This window comes from Pongo pygmaeus, chromosome 3 (genome assembly GCF_028885625.2).
Source record: "Pongo pygmaeus isolate AG05252 chromosome 3, NHGRI_mPonPyg2-v2.0_pri, whole genome shotgun sequence".
Classification (NCBI taxonomy): domain Eukaryota; kingdom Metazoa; phylum Chordata; class Mammalia; order Primates; family Hominidae; genus Pongo; species Pongo pygmaeus.
In genome coordinates, this window is record NC_072376.2 from 99,581,130 (window position 1) to 99,601,851 (window position 20,722).

General features: G+C 38.1%; 1 protein-coding gene across 2 annotated transcripts in view; it reads right to left on the bottom strand.

Annotated features, from left to right (window-relative positions):
- Nucleotides 1-15,798: 15,798 nt before the first annotated feature.
- The window catches only part of KLHL8 (kelch like family member 8), a 60,146-nt gene continuing 55,222 nt past the window's right edge, over nt 15,799-20,722 (bottom strand). Inside the window, exons 9-11 of one of the 2 annotated variants that reach the window (XM_063663873.1) lie at nt 19,521-19,722; nt 19,193-19,277; nt 15,799-17,148 (exon numbers count right to left, since the gene is read on the bottom strand). In XM_063663873.1, coding sequence (XP_063519943.1) covers nt 17,107-17,148; nt 19,193-19,277; nt 19,521-19,722 — 329 coding nt within the window. In that variant the 3' untranslated portion in view covers nt 15,799-17,106. Of the gene's footprint in view, nt 19,278-19,520; nt 19,723-20,722 lie in introns of both variants that reach the window. The other variant, XM_054485474.2, reaches the window with a different exon arrangement.

Consider the following 20,722-nt stretch of genomic DNA (forward strand, 5'->3'; position numbering starts at 1 on the left):
CAATCCAGGCTACTTTTACGTAAGTCATCTAGGTGGTGCTTAGAACCCTCAAATCCATTCCAAATAACTTTGAAGCCCAATGTGTCTTTACCAGAATATAATCGGAGGTTTATCTGCTGTTACTTTGGTAGTGATTAGATAATTGTACTGTCTAGTCTGTTTTGTCTAAGGAATAGGACTCTTTCAGCGTTTGTGGTTTTCCAGTAGACCACACTCAGCTGAAAGCAAGACTGTACTGAGACACCAAGGCTCTGATAATAAGGGCCTTTGCCTTTCCAACAGACTGAGGGCAGGCCTTGAAATACTCTTTGAACACACAATTCTATTTTAGCTTTAAAAAGACCATGTGCCTCCCCTGGATAAGTGCTTTAAATCACCCTTCTCTATTATGGAGGCCCAGTCCTAACATCTCATTTACCTTATTTCATGTGTAGGAGGAAGAAACAATTATGGGTTCTGATATCTTCACTGCTAACTATTCCTATAAATTATCCTCTAAGAAACACTACCAACCCCTTCTCAAGAAAGGTGCATGAGCACATATTTTCTTATGAATACTCACACTACTGGATGTGGAAAACCAGTCGTGCTCAACTGAATGAACTATAGAAAAATGCCTTTAGTTTTCCATCTTTGAACTACAATCTTTGAAGCAACTCCTTGTGCAAGTAAAACTTGGTACCCAGGACTGCAACTGAGGAATTCACAATCTCAAGGGAAGAAGCAAGTGATCCTGGTAGAGTGGTTTTAAAGAGCTTCCCAAGCTTACATATACACGAGAATGTAATTTTTCCATCCTATTTTTAAGCTGATTTACAAATAGACTAGTAAAACAAATTACAGTTAGCCTTCCATATCCATGGGTGCTGCATTGGTGGATTCAACGGAGATAGAAAATATTCAGGGTGAAAAATTCCCACGAAGTTCTAAAAGACAAAATGAATTTGCCACGTGCCGAGTACTATGTTGCATCCACGCGAATGAAGTGATGTGTAGTCATTGTATTGGGTATTGAAAGTAATGTAGAGATGATTTATAGTGTATGGGAGAATGTGCACAGGTTATATGCAAATATTGTGCCATTTTACAAAGGGACTTAAGCATCCATGGATTTTGGTATTTGTGGGGATCCTGGAACCAACCCCACACTTAACACCAAGGGACAACTATATAGAGGCATACGGAGCAAAAAGTGAAAGGGCAAGTGTACTTCCTCCCCAGATTCTACAGCTGTTAAGTTTGTGCATATCTTTCTACAACTTTTCTGTGCAGTTTTTTACACTGTGTATCAGTCCTTTTTCAATGTCCAGCATATTTTGGCTACAAAGTACCATGTAATAAGATATGCCACCATTTATTTAAACATTTTCCCATTATGGACACAAGTCACTCCTCCCCACAATATTCTGTGGTTACAACAATGTACTGAAGGAATCGTAGTACACAACGTCTTTGTACATTCTTACAAGTATTCTATAGGATTAATTCCTGGAAGGGAAATGTCTGGGTCAAAGCCTAAGCTAAATTTTAAATTTTTGATGTTACAGGCCAGGTGTGGTGGCTCATATGTGTAATCCCAGCACTTTGGGAGGCTGAGGCGGGTGGATCACAAGGTCAAGAGATCAAGACCATCCTGGCCAACATGGTGAAACCCTGTCTCTACTAAAAATTTAAAAAAAAAAAAATTAGCTGGGCGTGGTGGCACGTACCTGTCGTCCCAGCTACTTGGGAGGCTGAGGCAGAAGAATCACTTTGAACCAAGGAGGTGGAGGTTGCAGTGAGCCGAGATTGCGTCATTGCACTCCAGCCTGGCGACAGAGCCAAGACTTTGTCTCAAAAAAAAAAAAAAAATTTGATGTTACCAAACTACCTTGCCCACCAACTGCAGATGATCTTACATTTTTGCCAGTCGTGAGTGCAGTGTAAAAAACAATCTTACACTACTTTAATTGCATTTATCTGACAAGTGAACCATTTTATCACAATTTCATTGGTCATTTGTGTGACTTTATGGATTGTCTATTCCTGTACGTAGTTCGTTTTCTGAGATTGTCTTTTGCCTACTAGTTTGTAGAGTAAGAAGGTTGAACAAGGTTGATGGCCTCCAACCAACTGCGTGACTCTTCCTGAGTTTGCTCCACTGCCTACACCTCAGTAGGTATCACCTGTGAGCTGCTTACAACAGTTCCCACCTTTATCTTTCTTTTTACAAATGCTACAGGAAAAAATGATCAATCCTTGAGTGAGACTCTATGTGTGTCACCAACTCAGGATCTTTGGCATTTGAAGCTCCACTAATCTTTTTACTACTTGTCCAAGCAAATGATATTTATTCTGGATAAAGTGGAAGCTGTTTAACATTGGCAGTTTTGAAACCCACTGAATGAACATGAATTTCATCACGGATTGTCTTTATGGCCCAGAGAGATCAAATCTAAAATTGCTTGCCAAATGTCAGTCCTGAACTTAACTATAGTCTTATTAACCTGATATTTGCTTACCTTGAATGAAGGTTAAAAAGAGGAGACTGGTTTCTTGTCCTTGTGAAATTTACTCACATCCAATCAATAGTTTCAGTTGATTCCTTTGTGTAAAATTACATGCTTCAGTATGTGTGTGGGCATTAAAGCATAGGTTAGGGTGCCCAGCTCCTGGATGACATGTCTCTACCCAAGTTACAGGTAACTTGAGACCTGGTGTTTTTCCATTCAACTAGCCATTGTCTCTTTCAGCCATTCCTCTTAACATAGATGTCACTATTCTAAAACTAGCACCCTGTGGACACACTGTTCAGATTATTTCAAGCTTGAGAGCAGAGCATAAGCCAGTTTATCTGACAGGTGGAGGACAGCACTCCTCTTGTACCTATGTATTTGTCTGGAATTTCCTACAGCAAAACAGAGCCAACCAGCATTTTCCCCTTTCCTACATCCATGATACATTCCCATCCCTACAGCACAACACTGACCTAAAAAAGTAAAAATGTGGAGAAGGGGAAAGAAGTATGTATGAAGCCACATGCCCTATGTACTTTCCATTGCTTGTACTTTGAAACCATCTTTCAAATTAGTCATTATGCTTTACAGATGACATGTGAGCCCAAGATAAGTATAGTCATCCGTTGGTATCCATGGGGGATTGGATCCTGGATTTTCCCCCATACCAAAATCCAAGGATGCTGAAGTCCCTGATATAAAATGGTATAGTATTTTCATATAATCTACACACATCCTCCCCTATACTTTAAGTCATCTCTAGATTACTTATAATTCCTAATAAAATGTAAATGCTATCTAAATAGTTGTTACATTGTTTAGGGAATGACAGTATAAAAGTCTGTACCTGTTCAGAACGGATGCAACACCATCCCTTTCGCCACCCCCATGCCCTCAATATTTGCAATTCACAGTGGGTTGAATCCATAGATGCAGAACCCAAGAACAGAGGGACAACTGTAATCTGTCCATGGTTAGGAAGCCAGTAAAAGGTGAAGCTCAGATGATTGATAGAGATTTGTCTGATTTCAAGTTATGAAGGGGGTTTTGCTTGTGAGAATAAACTAGTGAAAATGTGGTTTTATAAACTGCTTTAATGTAATCTGCAGCCAGAGTCTTAATACTGTTACCATTTAACCACTTTTGGATTATACTATAGACAATTAGACTGAGGTTAATAAGACTGGACTGTTAATAGGCCTTAGAGGCTTTATAAACTGGAGCTTGAGAAAGAAGTCCTAAAAATCTGCAGTTATTAGCAACTCTTCTAATGCGTCATTAGAAGCACATGGGGGATCATCCCATCCAATGCTGCTTTCTGTGTTGCCCTGTGGATTTTCTCCATTTACCAACACTAGTCAAGACACTAGTGCACCTCTAGTGACAGCTAAAATTCAGGGTTTTTTTTCCTTATTTGCATGAGGACATGTATTATTTAATAAATAAAAGTTTAATAAAACACTAAATGTTAGTGTAACAGACATTTCAAGAAATGAGCATAAAGTAAATGTTTTTAAGTCATGAATAATGTAAACTAAGCTTTAATGGGTAAAATCCCAGGAAATAAGAAATGGTAACCGAAACAGGCAACAGTATAAATTCCCCCAGGGTCTTCCAAGTTTGAGAGTATAGAGGCAGAATAAAACTTTAATTCTGAAGCTAGTGACCCTGAAGTTTGAATGCCTTGGCCCTCTCACCTACCTTACACTGTCCAGGCAAAGCAGCCAACCAGAAATAAAAAACATGGCACTGAATAACCATCCTTTACCTTGCACAAGTTACGTGAATGTCTGGTACTATATTTCCTCATCTGTAAGAAAAAAGGAAGGAGTTGAAATACGATATCCTAAAGTGTATGAGATAAAGATACTGGTAATCAAATATTTCCCTGTTAAAGATGGTGTATTAAAACCTAAAAAGATACACAGAACTTATTAAAAAGACCACTGTCCTTTAAAATCATCTTGGTGGTTTCTTCACATTTATTACCACAGTTCAAAACAAATTTACAACAAAATTCTTTAAAACTGCCTTCAGGGCCCAGCATAGTGGCTCACGCCTGTAATCCCAGCACTTCGGGAGGCCGAGGTGGGCAGATCACGAGGTCAGAGGTTTGAGACCAGCCTGGCCAACATGGTGAAACCATGTCTCTACTAAAAATACAAAAAATCAGCCAGATGTGGTGGCACACACGTGTAATCCCAGCTACTCAGGAGGCTGAGGCAGGAGAATCGATTGAACCCCGGAAGTGAAGGTTGCGGTGAGCCTAGACTGCGCTACTGCACTCCAGCCTGGGCGACAGAGCGAGGCTCTGTCTCAAAAACAACAACAACAACTGCCTTCAGAACTATGTGCAAGCATAGGTACGTCCTACTTATTTTATGGTTGCTTTTCTACAAAGAGTTAAACAATACTAACCGCATAAATAACTCATCAGACTTCTTGGCTCCAAAACACAATTGCAAAAGACAGAAGATAAAAATGTGTCCCTATTAGATAATTTCAGTATCCACCTAAGTTGTTTTCTTTGGGCAATGATGGCAGCCCCATTGGAGTAAGTTTAAAATCTCCACGTTAATTCTTTAAAAACCAGTATTCAGCCAGGCGTGGTGGCTCACACCTATAATCCCAGCACTTTGGGAGGCCGAGGCTGGCACATCACCTGAGGTCAGGAGTTCGAGACCAGCCTGACCAACATGAAGAAACCCCGTCTCTACTAAAAATACAAAATTAGCCAGGTGTGGTGGCACATGCCTGTAGTCCCAGCTACTCGGGAGGGTAAGGCAGGAGAATCGCTTGAACCCAGGAGGCAGAGATTGCAGTGAGCCAAGATCATGCCATTGCACTCCAGCCTGGGCAACAAGAGCAAAACTCCGCCTCAAACAAACAAAAAACCCCAGTATTCATAGTGTCAACATTTTATAGGTTCTGACACATGTTTAAAAATTATCTTAATCCCCTTCCTCATATCCAAAGCTTACCCCCTAGACTTGGCTAAATGTTCTCTTATCCTAATCTTTATACTCCCTTATCCACCTCTAACTGATAAGTGGAGTGGACCATACTTACTAATGAGTGGAATCACTGTGTACCCAATGTCACATACACAGATGCCCTCTCCTTCCCCTTACCTCAAACTGAGTAAAGCAGTAGGTCAACCATAGGCAGTCCCATCCATCAGGCTCTGCTATTCTGTGTTCAGGCATAAAATACACACATGTATACATATGATTTTATAGACATGTCAGGACAATAAAATGCATTGTTGGGTAATTTGGAAATCTAAAGCCTAAGAGCTCAGGGAAATTTCACATATATATATTCTCTCCACTTTCTAAAAAATAAATGACATCACCTGTGTGAGTGATAGCTTTAAAGCAAAAACTTCTTACATTAAATCATTAAATGTTTGCTTCTACTACCCTAATTTCCTGAAGCCACATCTTTTTTTACTTACCAAATACACATTCCTTAAATAAGTAAATCCCTGGCCAGGTTCCTTACTTAGCTCAAAGTTTTAACTTTTTTTTTTAGTTTTTTAATTTTTTTTTTTTTTTAAACATGCAGTGTTCTGTCCTTTCAGCAGAGCCCTAGGAGCCTGGGGGCAGCTGAGACCTAGTCTCCTAAATTTTTACAACTCTCCATAGGCATATTTACAAGGTGCTACCTGAAAATACCAACAAGCCACCAGACACTACATTTGTGTGCAATTCATCAAGAAGAATTTATATTCATTCCACTAGTAAAAATTATTTATTCCTCTGGCTCTGATTTGAAAGGATGTAATAGGTTTGAGTAAACAATAACCATCTCTGGCCTTTTTTCCCCTTCTTTGTAGGTGTTAGCCACTCTACAGGTCTAAACCCTTGTTATACCAAAAGATCTTCGTGCATAAAGTGGATAAGATCTAAAGCACACAAATTTAGTTTTGACTATAATGTACCTCTTGGGATTATGTAAAAGCCACAGCCAACCAGCTCAGCTCCTGGGTATTATTAATAGTAGTAATGAAGTAAAACATTTTGAAACTGGACTCAAATTGTGTTCAGTGTGCTAAACCAGGCATGCTGTGAAATGAATGTAAATTTTAACAAGCCTATTCTGAGCTTTAGACTTTTCATTAGTGCCCCTTTCCCAAGTGTAATGTGCAGAATGAGCCACTAGAGGGCAACCACTTTCTTTAGGAAAAAGATGCTGTTTGAAAGCACTGTACATTCATTTAACCACAATGACACCATGTTTCACACCCAGGAGAATAGATATAATCAAAGGAAAAGGCAATACCAAGTGTTGGAGGGGACAAGGAGCAACTGGAAATCTCATACGTTGCTGATGGAAATACATGGTACCGCCACTTGGATAACAGTTTGCAGTTTCTTAAAAAGTTAAAATCATGTTACAATAAACCCCAGCAATTCCACGTATATGAAACTACCCAAGATAAATGAAAGCATATGGTCAATTAAGATATGTTCGTGAACATTCATGGCATCACACATAATAGCCAAAAATTGGAAACAAGCCAAACAACCATTATTGGTGAATGAATAAACAAAATGTGATATATGCATATGAGGGAATACTATTCAGCTATAAAAAAATCTACACTATGGATGAAGTGAACCTCAAAAATATGCTACGTGAGAGAAGCCAGATGCAAAAGATTAAATATAGTGTGTGATTCAATTTATATGAAATACCCAGAAAAGACAAATTTATAGACAGAAGATCAGTGGCTACCTAGGGTGAAGAGAAAGGAGGGGAGGAGTGGGGACTGACTGCAGACAGGCTCATGAGAATTTCAGGGGGATGATGAAAGTGTTCCAAATCTGGATTATGATGAGGCTGGCACAATGCTACAGGTTTACTGCATCAACATGTATACTTACAGTGGGTGAATTTAATATAAATCATACTTCAATAAAGCTAACAAAAAACACACTGATTCAGTGCTGCATTAGAATAGGTACTGGGAAATGAAACAAGTGAAAGAAAGAAAACTAGAGCACTGTGTATTAGAATGTAATACTAATAGCCACTATGTCATTCGGTCCTGAGCTCTGGCTTTTCAGACAGGAAAAAAGATCACTGTTTGCAAACAGACTAGGGAAATTTAGGAATTTATGGTCAGGTAAGAATTGTATTATTTTTGGCCAAAGGCCATTACATTTGTTACATTAAACAGAAACATTTGTTTAAAAAGAAAGGTTGTAAAGTTTCAAGCAGAAAGCAATTATTTTCTGACTCTCCATCAGTACTTTGGAGTCATATTTATGAAGGGATTTAATACACATCAATGTGCTAAGGGTCTGATGTTATATAAAATAACTAATAATTTGAGATATTCAGGGCAAAGAGAGACACTTGAAGTGACAGGCATATCCATACCAAGTAATTTTACATTTCCTGAATTATCCTTTTATAAACTACTTTAAATTTACTTAAGAAACTTCAGGTATAATAATATATGGGATCAAAAGGCTCGTTCTGGCCTGTAATCCCAGCACTTTGGCAGGCTGAGGCAGGAGCATTGCTTGAGCCCAGCAGTTCATACCAGCCTGGGCAACTTAGCAAGACCTGTCTCTACAAAAACATCAAAATTAGCCGGGCATAGTGGTGCGAGACTGTAGTGCCTATTACTCAGTAGACAGAGGTGGGAGAATCACTTGAGCCTGGGAGGTCAAGGCTGCAGTGAGTCATGTTCATGTCATTGCACTCCAACCTGGGCAGCAAAGCAAGACCCTGTCTCAAAAAAAAAGAGAAAGCTCTGTTAAGGTCTATAGCAGCAATCTCCAACTTTCTTGGCACCACGGACCAGTTTTGCAGAAGACAATTCTGCCATGGACAGGGCAGGGGTGGGGATAGGTGGTTTTGAGATGAAACTATTCCACCTCAGCTCATCAGGCATTAGATTTTCATAAGGAGATTGCAACCTAGATCCCTCACATGCGCAGCTCACAATGAAGTTTGCTCCCCTATGAGAATCCAATGCTGTCATTGATCTGACAGGAGGCGGAGCTCAGGCAGTAATGCTCACTGGCCTGCTGCTCACCTCCTGCTGTGCAGCTCCGTTCCCAACAACCCACGGCCCAGTATTGATTTGAGGCCCAGGGACTGGGGCCCCCTGGTCTATGGAACGTCTTCAACACATAAATTTCAGAGGAGGCTAGTGGTACACAAGAGAAAAATTAGTGACTATCAAGACAAAACTATGTCTTTTCTTTGGCTTCTAGAATGGTAGTGGTTTGTGGGGTTATAAAAGACAAGATCATCCAAAGGGCTCTCCCATTACTATTAGTTCCTAGTTCAGTTATAAACAATATACTTTTAAAAATGCTTTACTGGGTTCTCAAGAAAGCAGGGACACTGAGAGGCCAATATAAGAGATGGAACCTGAGCAGGAGTGGTAACTAAACAGGAAAACCAAAGTTGCCCTGAGGACAAATGCCATTATGAGCACTGGGATTGAGAGACCAAGTTCTGGACCCATAGCAAAAGGAGGAGCCAAGAAGAAAGCTAAAATGCCTCAGGTCAGTTTTGTTCCCTAGCCTAGAGACACAAATGTGAAACCTTTCTGAAGGAGCACATTCCCAATTAAAGAACCTCTGGATTCTCAACAGGTTCTACTAAATATATATTTGCAAATAAAAATCACCAAACACAGGAAGAATGGCATACCATAAGGAAAAGTTCAACAGAAACAATAAACAGATTTAGACCCTCAAGGGACTTCAGGTATTGGAATTATTGGCTACAGGATATAAAGATAACTATGTATGAAATGCCCAAAGAAATAAAAAAGATAGAAACCAAAGAAACAGCAATTAGGCAAGAGAAATAAATAAAAGGCTTCCAAATTGTCGCTCTCCACTGAGAATATAATCTTACATCTAGAAAAGCCTCGACTCCGCCAAAAAAAATTGTTAGATTTGGTAAATGAATTCAGTAAAGTTGCAGGACACAAAATTAATATACAAAAATCAGTAGTATTTCTATACACCAACAATGAACTAGTGGAAAAAGAAATCAAGAAAGCAATCCTATTTACAATAGCTCCCCATAAAAATAAAATACATAGGAATAAATTTAACTGAGGAGGTGAAAGATGTCCACAGGAAAACTATAAAACACTGATGAAAGAAACCGAAGAGGTCATAAATAAATGGAAAGACATTCCATGTTTATAAATCAGAAAAATTACTATTGTGAAAATGACCATAATTCCAAAAGCAATCTACAAATTCAGTGCAATCCCTATCAAAATACCAGTGTCAGTCTTCACAGAAATAGAAAAAAAAATAGATTTCATGTGTGTCAATCTTAAAATACACATGAAAGTACAAAAGACCCTGAATAGTCCAAGCATTCCTGAGCAAAAAGAGTAATGCTGGAGGTATCCATACTACCTGACTTCAAAAGATACTATAAAACTATAGAAACCCCAACAGCATGGTACTGGCATAATAACAGACACACAGACCAATGGAACAGAAAAGAGAACCCAGAAATAAATTCACATATTTACAGTCAACTGATTTTCAACAAAGTGCCAAGAACATTCAGTAAGGAAAGGACGGTCTCTTCAATAAATAGTGCTGGGAAAACTGGATATCCATATGCAGAAGAATGAAACTAAACCCCTATCTCTTACCATATACAAAAAGCAAATCAAAATGGAGTAAAGACTTAAATGTACAACTTGAAACTATGAAACTACTAAAAGAAAACATTGAAGAAACACTTCAGGACACTGTTTTGGTCAAAGATTTTTTGGGTAGGACTTCAAAAGCACAAGAAACGAAAACAAAAATAGACAAATGGAATTACATCAAGCTAAAAAGCTTCTGCACAGCAAAGTAAACAATCAATTGAATGAGGAGACAACACACAGAATGGGAGAAAATAATGTGCAATCTCTCCATCTGACAAGGGATGAATATCCAGAATACACAAGGAATTCAACTCAATAGCAAAACAAAACAAATAATACCAGGTCTTACGGGACAATATAGAAAAAAACCACACAAATAATCCACTTTAAAAATGGGCAAATGATCTGAATAGACACACAAATTGCCAGCAGGTATATGAAAAAATGCTCTACATCACCAATCATCAGAGAAATACAAATCAAAACCACAACAATATCTTACCCCAGTCAGAATGGCTATTAAGATTAAATATAACAGATATTGGCAAGGATGCAGAGAAAAAGAAACTCTTATATATTCTTGGTGGGAATGTAAACTAGTACAGTCACTATGGAGATTTCTCAAAAACTAAAAACAGAATTACCATTCGATCAAGCAATCTCATTACGAGGTATCTATCCAAAGGAAAAGAAATCAATACAGCAGAGGGATACCTGCACTTGCATGTTTATTGCAACACTATTCAAAATAGCAAAGATATGAAATCAACCTAAGTGTTCACCAGTGCATGAATGGATAAAGAAAATGTGGCATATATACACAATGGAACACTATTCAGCCATAAGAAAAAGAATGAAATCATGCCATTTGCAGCAACATGGATGGACTGGAAGTCACTATGTTAGGTGAAATAAGCCAGGCACAAAAGACAAATATCACATGTTCTTACTTATATGTGGGAGCTAAAAAATTTGATCACATGGAGGTAGACAGTGGAAAGATAATAGAAGCTAGGAAGGGTGAGGGCAGGGGAGGGGGGAGGATGAAGACAAGTAGGTTAAACAGTACAAACATATAGTTAGATATAATTAAATTCAATGTTCGATAGCAGAGTAGGGTGACTACAGTTAACAAAAACATAGCTGGGTGATGGACACTCTAAATACTCTGACTTGATCACGATACATTATACACATGCAACAAAATTTTACATGCAACCCATCAATATGTACAAATTTTTCTGAAAAGCTCAGCAAACTGGAACTTCCTTGCTCTGACAGAGTAGCAAAACCAAGGAAGATTCAATATTGTAGCACTGTCATTACTCCCTAATTAATCTTTAAATGTGATTCTAGTTGAAAGAAAGAGAAAGAGAGATAGGGAGAGAAAGGAAGCTGGGCACAGTGGCTCAATACCTGTAATCCCAGCACTTTGTGAGGCTGAAGGCAGGAGGATCGCTTGAGGCCAGGAGTTCAAGACCAGTTGGGCAACATGGCGAGGCCCTGTCTCTACAAAAAATTTAAAAATTAGCTGGGCCTAATGGTGTGCACTTGTGGTCTCAGCTACTTGGGAGGCTGAGGTGGGAGGATCGCTTGAGCCCAGGAGTTTGAGACTACAGTGAGCCATGTTTGTACTACTGCACTCCAGCCTGGGTGACAGAGTGAAACAGTGTCTCAAAAAAAAAAAAAAAAAAAGGGGTGGGGGGGGGCGGACAGAAAAAGAAATTTCCTACAGCTATTTGCTTTTTATCCCCAAGGAATTTTACAAACTGATTCTCATACTAAATTTAAAAAGCAGGCCAGGCATGGTGGCTCATACCTGTAATCCCAGCACTTTGGGAGGCTGAAGCGAGAGAATTGCTTGAGCCCAGGAGTTCAAGATGAGCCTGGGCAACACAGAGAGGTGGGGTGGAAGAGTGGAGGGAGGGGAGGCAGGTGGGGGTCGTGGGGGTAGGGGGTCACCTGAGCCCGGGGAGGTTGAGGCTGCAATGAGCCATGGTCATACCACTGCACTCCAGCCTGGGTGACAGAGCAAGACCCTGTCTCAGAACAACAACAAAAAACAGAATCAAAAGGCCAAGAACATTCCTTAAGAAAAATACAAAGGTAAGAGACTACCCTTGTCAGGTATCAAGACATATAATCAAGTTATAACAATTAAATAATGTGCTACTTGGCCCTTGCTTAGGCAAACTGACCAATGGAACAGAACAGGAAGTCCCCAAATAAACATTTGGCTACAATGGCAAATTTCCATGTAAGTAAAGCCTCTGAGGAAAGGACGCATTAGTCGATAAATGGTGCAGAGAAAACTGATTTTCTACATAGTAAAAAAATAAAATTTTAAATCTGTATCACACATACACAAATCAATTCCAGGTAGACTAAAAACTTAACTGAGACATTTTTTTGATTTTCAGAAGCAACTTTAAGCAACTATGACCCTGGGATAGGACAAATTTCTTAAAACATAAAAATGACACACATTTGAAAATATTAAATTTTGTTTACAAAAAAACCCAAAGTGAAAAGCCACAAACTGGATGAAGATATGTGCAAGAACAACAAAAGAACAACAAAAATATCAATATCCTAAATATAAAAAACTCTTAAATAAGAGCAAAAACAGAAAAATAAACAAGACATCAAGACATATTTCACAGAACAGGAATGACTAATAAACATGAAAATGTTTTTAACCTATTAATAATCAGAAAAATGCATTTTTTCTTTTATAGTGAAGTGAGTGCTGTCACATTCATAAGGAAAATGCAATTTAAAGCCACAATAAAATACCATTTTACACCTACCAGATTGGAAAGAATTGGGTCTTATGATAGCAAGTAAATAAGAAACCATACTGTAAAGCGGTGCAACCAGTTTGGAAAACAATTTGGCATTATTTTGTAAAACTGTTAAAAAGCTGATCAGGCACATGCCTTACAAACCACCAACTTTGAATCTAGGTTTATACACTAAAGAAACTCTTGGACATGAGCACCAAAAAACTGGATATGAATGTTCGTTTCAGCATTGTTTGTAAAAGCAAAAAAAAAAAAAAAGTGAAAACTAGACCCAACAAAATAAATTGTACAAATAAACCTGTTGAATAAAAACATCAAGTTACATAAGACTACATAAAGAATACTTTTTTTTGTTTTGTTTTTGAGATGGAGTCTTGCTCTGTTGCCCAGGCTGGAGTGCAATGGTGCGATCTCAGCTCACTGCAACCTCCACCTCCCGGGTTCAAGCGATTCTCCCGCCTCAGGCTCCCAAGTAGCTGGGACTACAGGTGCGTGCCACCATGCCTGGCTAATTTTTGTATTTTTAGTAGAGACGGGGTTTCACTATGTTGGCCAGGCTGGTCTCAAACTCCTGACCTCGTGATCGGCCCACCTCGGCCTCCCAAAGTACTGGGATTACAGGCGTGAGCCACTGTGCCCCGCCAGGATGATACTATTTTTTATAAAGCTCACAAAAATAAACAATATATAGCCATGGGACATATGTATAAAAGCAAAAGGGAGGCTGGGCACGATGGCTCACACCTGTAATCCCAGAACTTTGGGTGGCCGAAGTGGGCAGATCACAAGGTCAGGAGATTGAGATCATCCTGGCTAACAAAAATACAAAAAATTAGCTGGGGGTGGTGGCAGGCGCCTGTAGTCCCAGCTACTCGGGAGGCTGAGGCAGGAGAATGGCGTGAACCCAGAGGGTGGAGCTTGCAGTGAGCCGAGATCGCACCACTGCACTCCAGCCTGGGAGACAGAGCAAGACGCCGTCTCAAAAAAAAAAGCAAAAGGGAAAAAAAAAAAAAAAGAAATGATAGATTCAAGGAGGTGGTTACCCCTAAAGAGTAGGCTGGGGATTGGAATTGAGAAGGAACCCAAAGGTAGGGTTAGTACTACCAGAAAGGCTCCAGTTCTTAGTGGGTGGCTTCATAGGTATTTTATTATTATGCCTTCATGTTGCATATATTTTTATGTATGCATCAAATACTACCTATAGAAATGTAGTGACCAGGCCAGGCGTGGTGGCTCACGCCTGTAATCCCAGCACTTTAGGAGGCCGAGGTGGGTGGATCATTTGAGGTTAGGAGTTCAAGACTAGCCTGGCCAACATGGTGAAACCCCATCTCTACTAAAAATACAAAAATTAGCCAGGTGTGGTGGCGTACACCTGTAATCCCAGCAACTCAGGAGGCTGAGGCAAGAAAATCACCTGAACCCAGGAGGCGGAGGTTGCAGTGAGCCAAGATCACACCATTGCACTCCAGCCTGGGCGACAGAGTGAGACTCTGTCTAAAATAAATAAATAAATAAATAAAATAAAAAGAGACTGAGGCAGGAGAATCACTTGAACCCAGGAGGAGGAGGTTGCAGTGAGCCGAGATCATGCCGCTGCACTCCAGCCTGGGCAACAGAGTGAGACTCTGTCTCAAAAAACAACAACAACAACAACAACAAAAGAGAAATGTAGTGACCAGAAATACTTTCATATTGCTAAGAAGAGACTACAAAAAAAGGAAATCATCTTTTCTTAATGTATGTATACTGTATTACCTAGTGAATGCAGAAGTATGTATAACTGATATAGGTGGAGCAGTTGAGTTTTTTAGTCACAAAGAATATTAGTCAATCACTAACTTAGTTGTGATCTTGGACTAGTTATTTAATGTCTTTGAACCTATTTTTTTAAACTTTTGAACCTATTTAACAGTAAAGTATCGAATTACTGTAAAGATGAGAAATGTTATTAAGTGACTGCTACAGGCGATACATTTTTTTAAATGATAGCTAATACTCCCCATGACTATTACTCATATCTAAGAAACCCCTTATATTCTACTGAACTTAGCCTCAAACCACTAAGATAATGGAAGAGTGACTTGTTAAAAACAACAAAAAACGCACCAGAATTTCTGCATTCAAATAAGGTTGCCCCTCAAAGAGACTACACACTTCTTTCACTGACCTTGCCATTGCTCAGGATTTTAGAAATATTTCATTCAAACAGTTTAGTGTTGAAAACATTTTTACCAGTAGATGAAAAACCTTAATTCTTTGAAAGTAGATTTTACCTATGAAAATAGACATGAAATATTTTCAATCATGTTTGATGAATAATCAAATTAAGATTTTGGTCAAAATTAACATATGACTATGATGAGACTAATTCTTTTGAGTGACTTACAAATGATCTCTTCAGGCTATTTTCAAAGATGAGTTTCAAAAGAAGTTTTAGCAATGGCAACCTTAATTTTTTTAAAAAAGCTACAACTTTGTGGAAGCTACAACTTTGCAAGGTTTCTACTTGGAAGGACAACAGTCGTCCTAATGCATAGTCTCATTTCTATATAGTACAAGTCTGCAATTACTGAAGAGACAGCTGCTTAAGATCAGTGAAACTACTTACATCAGTTACCTTCAACCTTTAATTTTTGTAAGGGAAAACGAAAAGCTTTCTAAAATTTTCAGTTAAACATAAAGATCCTTCATATAAGGAGAAAAATATAGCCAACCTACTCAATTTTGTATTTGAGGAATGGAGAATAAACAATTACACAGTTTTGACAGGATCCCATAACAGCAGTCAAATAATGATGAGAAGCAGACCTTATAGACCTTATAGAAAGAAGTTTGTGCTAACAGAAATATGCAATATATTTTAATTAAATAAATAGCACTGATGTGACCCCAACTTTTTGATATCAATAGTTGGTGATATATATGACCACTTATTACATTGATTTGCTGGAGTATTATAACACAAATTTATAAATGGTTTTAAGAAAATATTATAGAGAAGTTTTACTGACACTTGGAATTTTACATGAAGGGGAAAGAGACATAGCCAACGGCATCCCAGTAATAATTTCTTTACACATCTGATACGAGAAACCACAGAAACATTCTTAACTGATACAACATGAATTAGATTCTAAAGGCATTCTTTAAGACATAGAGAAAAAAGAAGCAAAGAAAATTCTCAAGTTTGCCATTTACAAGAATAGTTTATGCAATTTCAAGAAGTCCTTACCAAGGCATTCAACAGCACTGTATGTTCAAAGTTCATTTGGGAATTAAAAGAATGAATAAAATACTCCTCAGAGGGAGTATAAAGTTTATTCAAACATTTTAGAAATAATTAATTACATAAGAATATAGTGAAATCTGTCAAAAACAATGTCAAGTAACTTGTTTTTAAAGTGGCAATGCAATATAGTAAAGCAATGGCTTTAATGACTAAATGAAATCACAAAGCACCTAGAAATATTTATTGAAGAAATAATAAACAAATTTTCATGATTTCTTTTGTCCATTTACAATTTCAGTATTTTAGCTCTATTTCATATCATTTTTTGGTAGGTGCTGTTAACATATGAGGTTAAAGTGGTAAGTCTCACAATAAAGTAGCCATCTTCTCTGAATATTTCATCTCTTCATTTCTATGAATACAATCATCTTTCAGCTGCATGATTCCTTCAGCCTGATTCTCACTTCATGTCTCAATAAATGTGCTTTTGCCTGATAAAGAGAACTGTGCACATATTGATTCTGCTGTTTTCTCTTTTTTTTTTTTTTTTTTTTTTTTGAGATGGAGTTTCACTCTTGTTTCCCCGCTGGAGTGCGATGGCACAACCTCGGCTCATTGCAACCTCCACCTCCTGGGTTCAAGCAATTCTCCTGCCTCAGCCTCCTGAGTAGCTGGAATTACAGGTATGTGCCACCACGCCTGGCTAATTTTTGTATTTTTAGTAGAGACACGGTTTCACCATGTTGGTCAGGCTGGTCTCGAACACCTGATCTCAGGTGGTCCACCCACCTCGGCCTCCCAAAGTGCTGGGATCACAGGCGTGAGCCACCATGCCTGGCCTATTTATCTTTTCATGCTGCTGTCAGGTCCTTCAGGGCTATGCTTCTGATTGCCCATACACTTTACTTCTGAGTATTTCATATTTTACGGGTAGGTAGGGCACCAACTTAGTATGTTAGATAACCACTGTATAGTAAAAACCAGAAATGAAAATATAATAACCCTTATAACTCCTTACATATAAGAAAGACAGAAATACGTCAAAGAAAAAACATTTTAAATAATCTCAGGAAATAATAACACGATCCTCTCCCCGAAAATAAATATAACAAACATATTAGTAACCATAGCTAAACAAGCACTGTAATATAAGAACTCCATTAGACATGAGAAATAGACATTGAAGCCAGGTTTTGACACTTATTCTCCACATCCAGCCAGTTGTCACCAGTCTAGTAAGTGCTACAGGGTTAACTGCCTCTGGACTGACTGAAATATGGTTGTACTTACATAAGAGAACACTGGTTCAGATCCAGCAATGACTTATGAACTTGCCCATAGGTGACAGTAGAAAAAAATAGCTTACTGGATTTAAATCTGCTTCATAAGAGACTTTTATCTGCCAGCCTGACCCCTCTTAAAACTTTTTTTTTTTCTTTTTTTGGTTTGATATACTCAATAGGCACTGGCTTTTGTGATGTGGCTTTCCACACTACTGTACAAGTCCAGAATCCCATTTAATAAGATGCATGAGCTATTAGTCAATGAACTTTAGGGCTGGATGGATCAAGGAAGTGTTTTTCACTGCCCCAGCTTCCTTATGAACCAGATAACTCACCAGCAGTGAGCTACAATAAATTCGAAGACACAACTAACAAAAACTTAGGAAGGCCTGGAAGAGAGGTGCCAAACTGCATTGCAAATACAAAATAAAATATTTTCATGTTGATAAATATTTATAAAAAAAATACATATAATGAATAGGCCATTTTATAATGCTAGTTAAAACTGTGAAGAGCTGTTAAATCTGTAGGTCCATCAATATCCTGGCTTCAAATCAATATGTAGAAATATTTTTAATTAAATTTCAATAAATATACCAGAGGGATTTAAATATGATAAAAACAGTAATTTCAATCTGTTTTTACCAACAATATGTTTAATTGGTTCATGATGGGCTTGAACTAATCAATAACCTACAGCTACAAAAGGGTTTTTGTAAAAATGCATTCATTTCTGATAATAAATGCAGATTCCGTACAGTCAGAAAAACCAGGATGGTGGCAAATAGCAAAATAGAGAGATGATAAATCTTGGATGCAAAATCAAATGATCAAAGAAGACAGTTAAAGATATTTTCAGACTGCCCACATTAGAGTCATGTAATCTGCATCATTCTTTCTCAAGGTCTCTCAACTGGGCACCAGAATAACATCAGATCTAAAACCTTGTTCAGTATTTCCTCTGGTTCACCTTTTGATTATGTAACAAATACTTTTTGCAAAAGATGAAAAAATAAAACTGTAAAATCATTTGGATGGAGTTAGCCCAGCTAGGTCTTTTGGTGTCCTAGCAATTCAAACTGAAATTAAAGGCTTCTTATAGCCTATAAGCTTCTGAAAATGCAGCTAAGTGGCACTCAAAAAGACAGAACATTTTTTCTACTTCCGTAAATATAAAAGAAATTGAAAAATCACCACCTAGAAAAAAAAGCTAGGCATAAATTCATCAGCACCAAGCAGAAATGATCTTCAAAAGGGGCAAGTCTCTTATGTACACTAATCTCTCCTCTAGGAAAAATCCACTGCCTGACGTTAACATCTTTAGGCAAAACAAAAGGCAAAACTCAACAAATTACATTTTGATTCATCCAAATAAAAAGAGAGAGAGAGAGAGATTTCAAGATTTTTGGCACTACTTTAAGCATTTTTCAGGGTAGGTATGGTTTTAAGTTCGACTATCTTCCTTCCCTACTCCATTATTTGCAAAAACAGGAAGTATCAAATTTAACTCTATTCCTAATAATTCTTCAGGTATCATTCCCAAAGTTGTACTTAGTCACAATACGACAGTTACCATTTAAATAAGACTCTAGTTGTAGTAAAAAGTGTTGAAATGTGGTCATATCAAAATCTTGGTTTTCTTTTGTACCTATCAGATATGACTAAATTGTTGGTGGCCAGAACTCAAATCACATACAGTCAACCACATTATTGGATCCATGACCTACATCTCGAATTTGGCTAGTTAAACAGGAACACACAGCTACTCCTGCTCCAGCTCTGCAGTGAGACACAGATCCAACAAGCTCCCACCTGAAAAGACAGAGAAGAAAAAATGTTATCTTAAAACAAAGCATAATTTACTTTACTCAAAATACTAACCAAAGACAAAAATTCCCTATGTGGGACTGGTTTTGTAGGACAGCAAGCTTCCAGTGGGAGATAAGATATCCCAAAGCTTAGTATTAACTACGACTAGCAACATTTTAACACTCTGAAGTAATCTACTATTATACCAGAAGATAATATAAAGCATAGAGACAACATGTAAATTACCTATTCAGCACTGGATCAAACGCTTCTACTGTATTTAAGTATGCATTGCCATTATGACCACCAACTGCAAAGATTTTGCCCATCACTGTTGCGATTCCCACTCCACCTCTGGGAGTAGTAAGTGCTGCCACATAATCCCACTTGTTGCTTCGGGGGTCATACCGCTCAACTGAACTCAGAGGAGAATTATCATCAAAACCACCTATGTAAAGAAATATTTTAAAAACAGCATTACATTTCTTAGAAATTAACTACTCAATTTCAATTCAATGGCTTTTACAACCCAATCTTTTAAAATCATTTTAGAATGGTTAAGAGAAAAATTTTTTTAAAAATTCATCCCAATACCTGTCTACCACCACCACCAACTACCATTAGACATTGTCTACAATTCAACGTTAGGTAAGTGACATTTTCCTCAATACTAGGATTAAAGATCTTGCAAGTAGGAAAAAACTGGAGTCCCTGTATCTAAGCAGATAATTTAGAGAAAAAGAAAAAAAAAACCACAAACATTCATAAATTTGTCCTTAGCCATCTAGAGACAAGCAAGACAGTACTGAGTTTCCTTCTCTGTGTATTATATCTTAAACAGTAAGAAGGCACAAAAAAGGAATAAACTGAATCATGATTCATCCAGATAAAAGTTAAAGTTTTCCAATTGTTTCCCTTAATACTATAATCGCCATCATAATTATAGAGATGGTGGATTATGACTGAATTCTCACGAATTTTTGTCAAAACAACATTCTCCTGCTACATATTCTAGAAGATAGCAGTCCTTTCTATAGCTCATTCTAGCAATGTACTTAATCTGTTCCTGAGGTTATAGAGACTGTTATTTCAACAGTGCTCCTTCCTTTAAAAACAAGTGTGTCTCTTTTCAGGCTCCAAGTCTAAATGAATATAATAGCTTTCTTTGGTGACAGCCTAATTTACTGAGAATAGAAAGTGTTGATATTATGATCAATCTATTTAAAAACAAGGTCAGAGGCTGGGCACGGTGGCTCATGCCTGTAATCCCAGCACTTTGGGAGGCCAAGGCGGGCTGATCACGAGGTCAGGAGATTGAGACCATCCTGGCTAACATGATGAAACCCCATCTCTACTAAAAATACAAAAAAATTAGCTGGGCATGGTGGCGGGTGCCTGTAGTCCCAGCTACTCGGGAGGCTGAGGCAGAAGAATGGCGTGAACCCGGG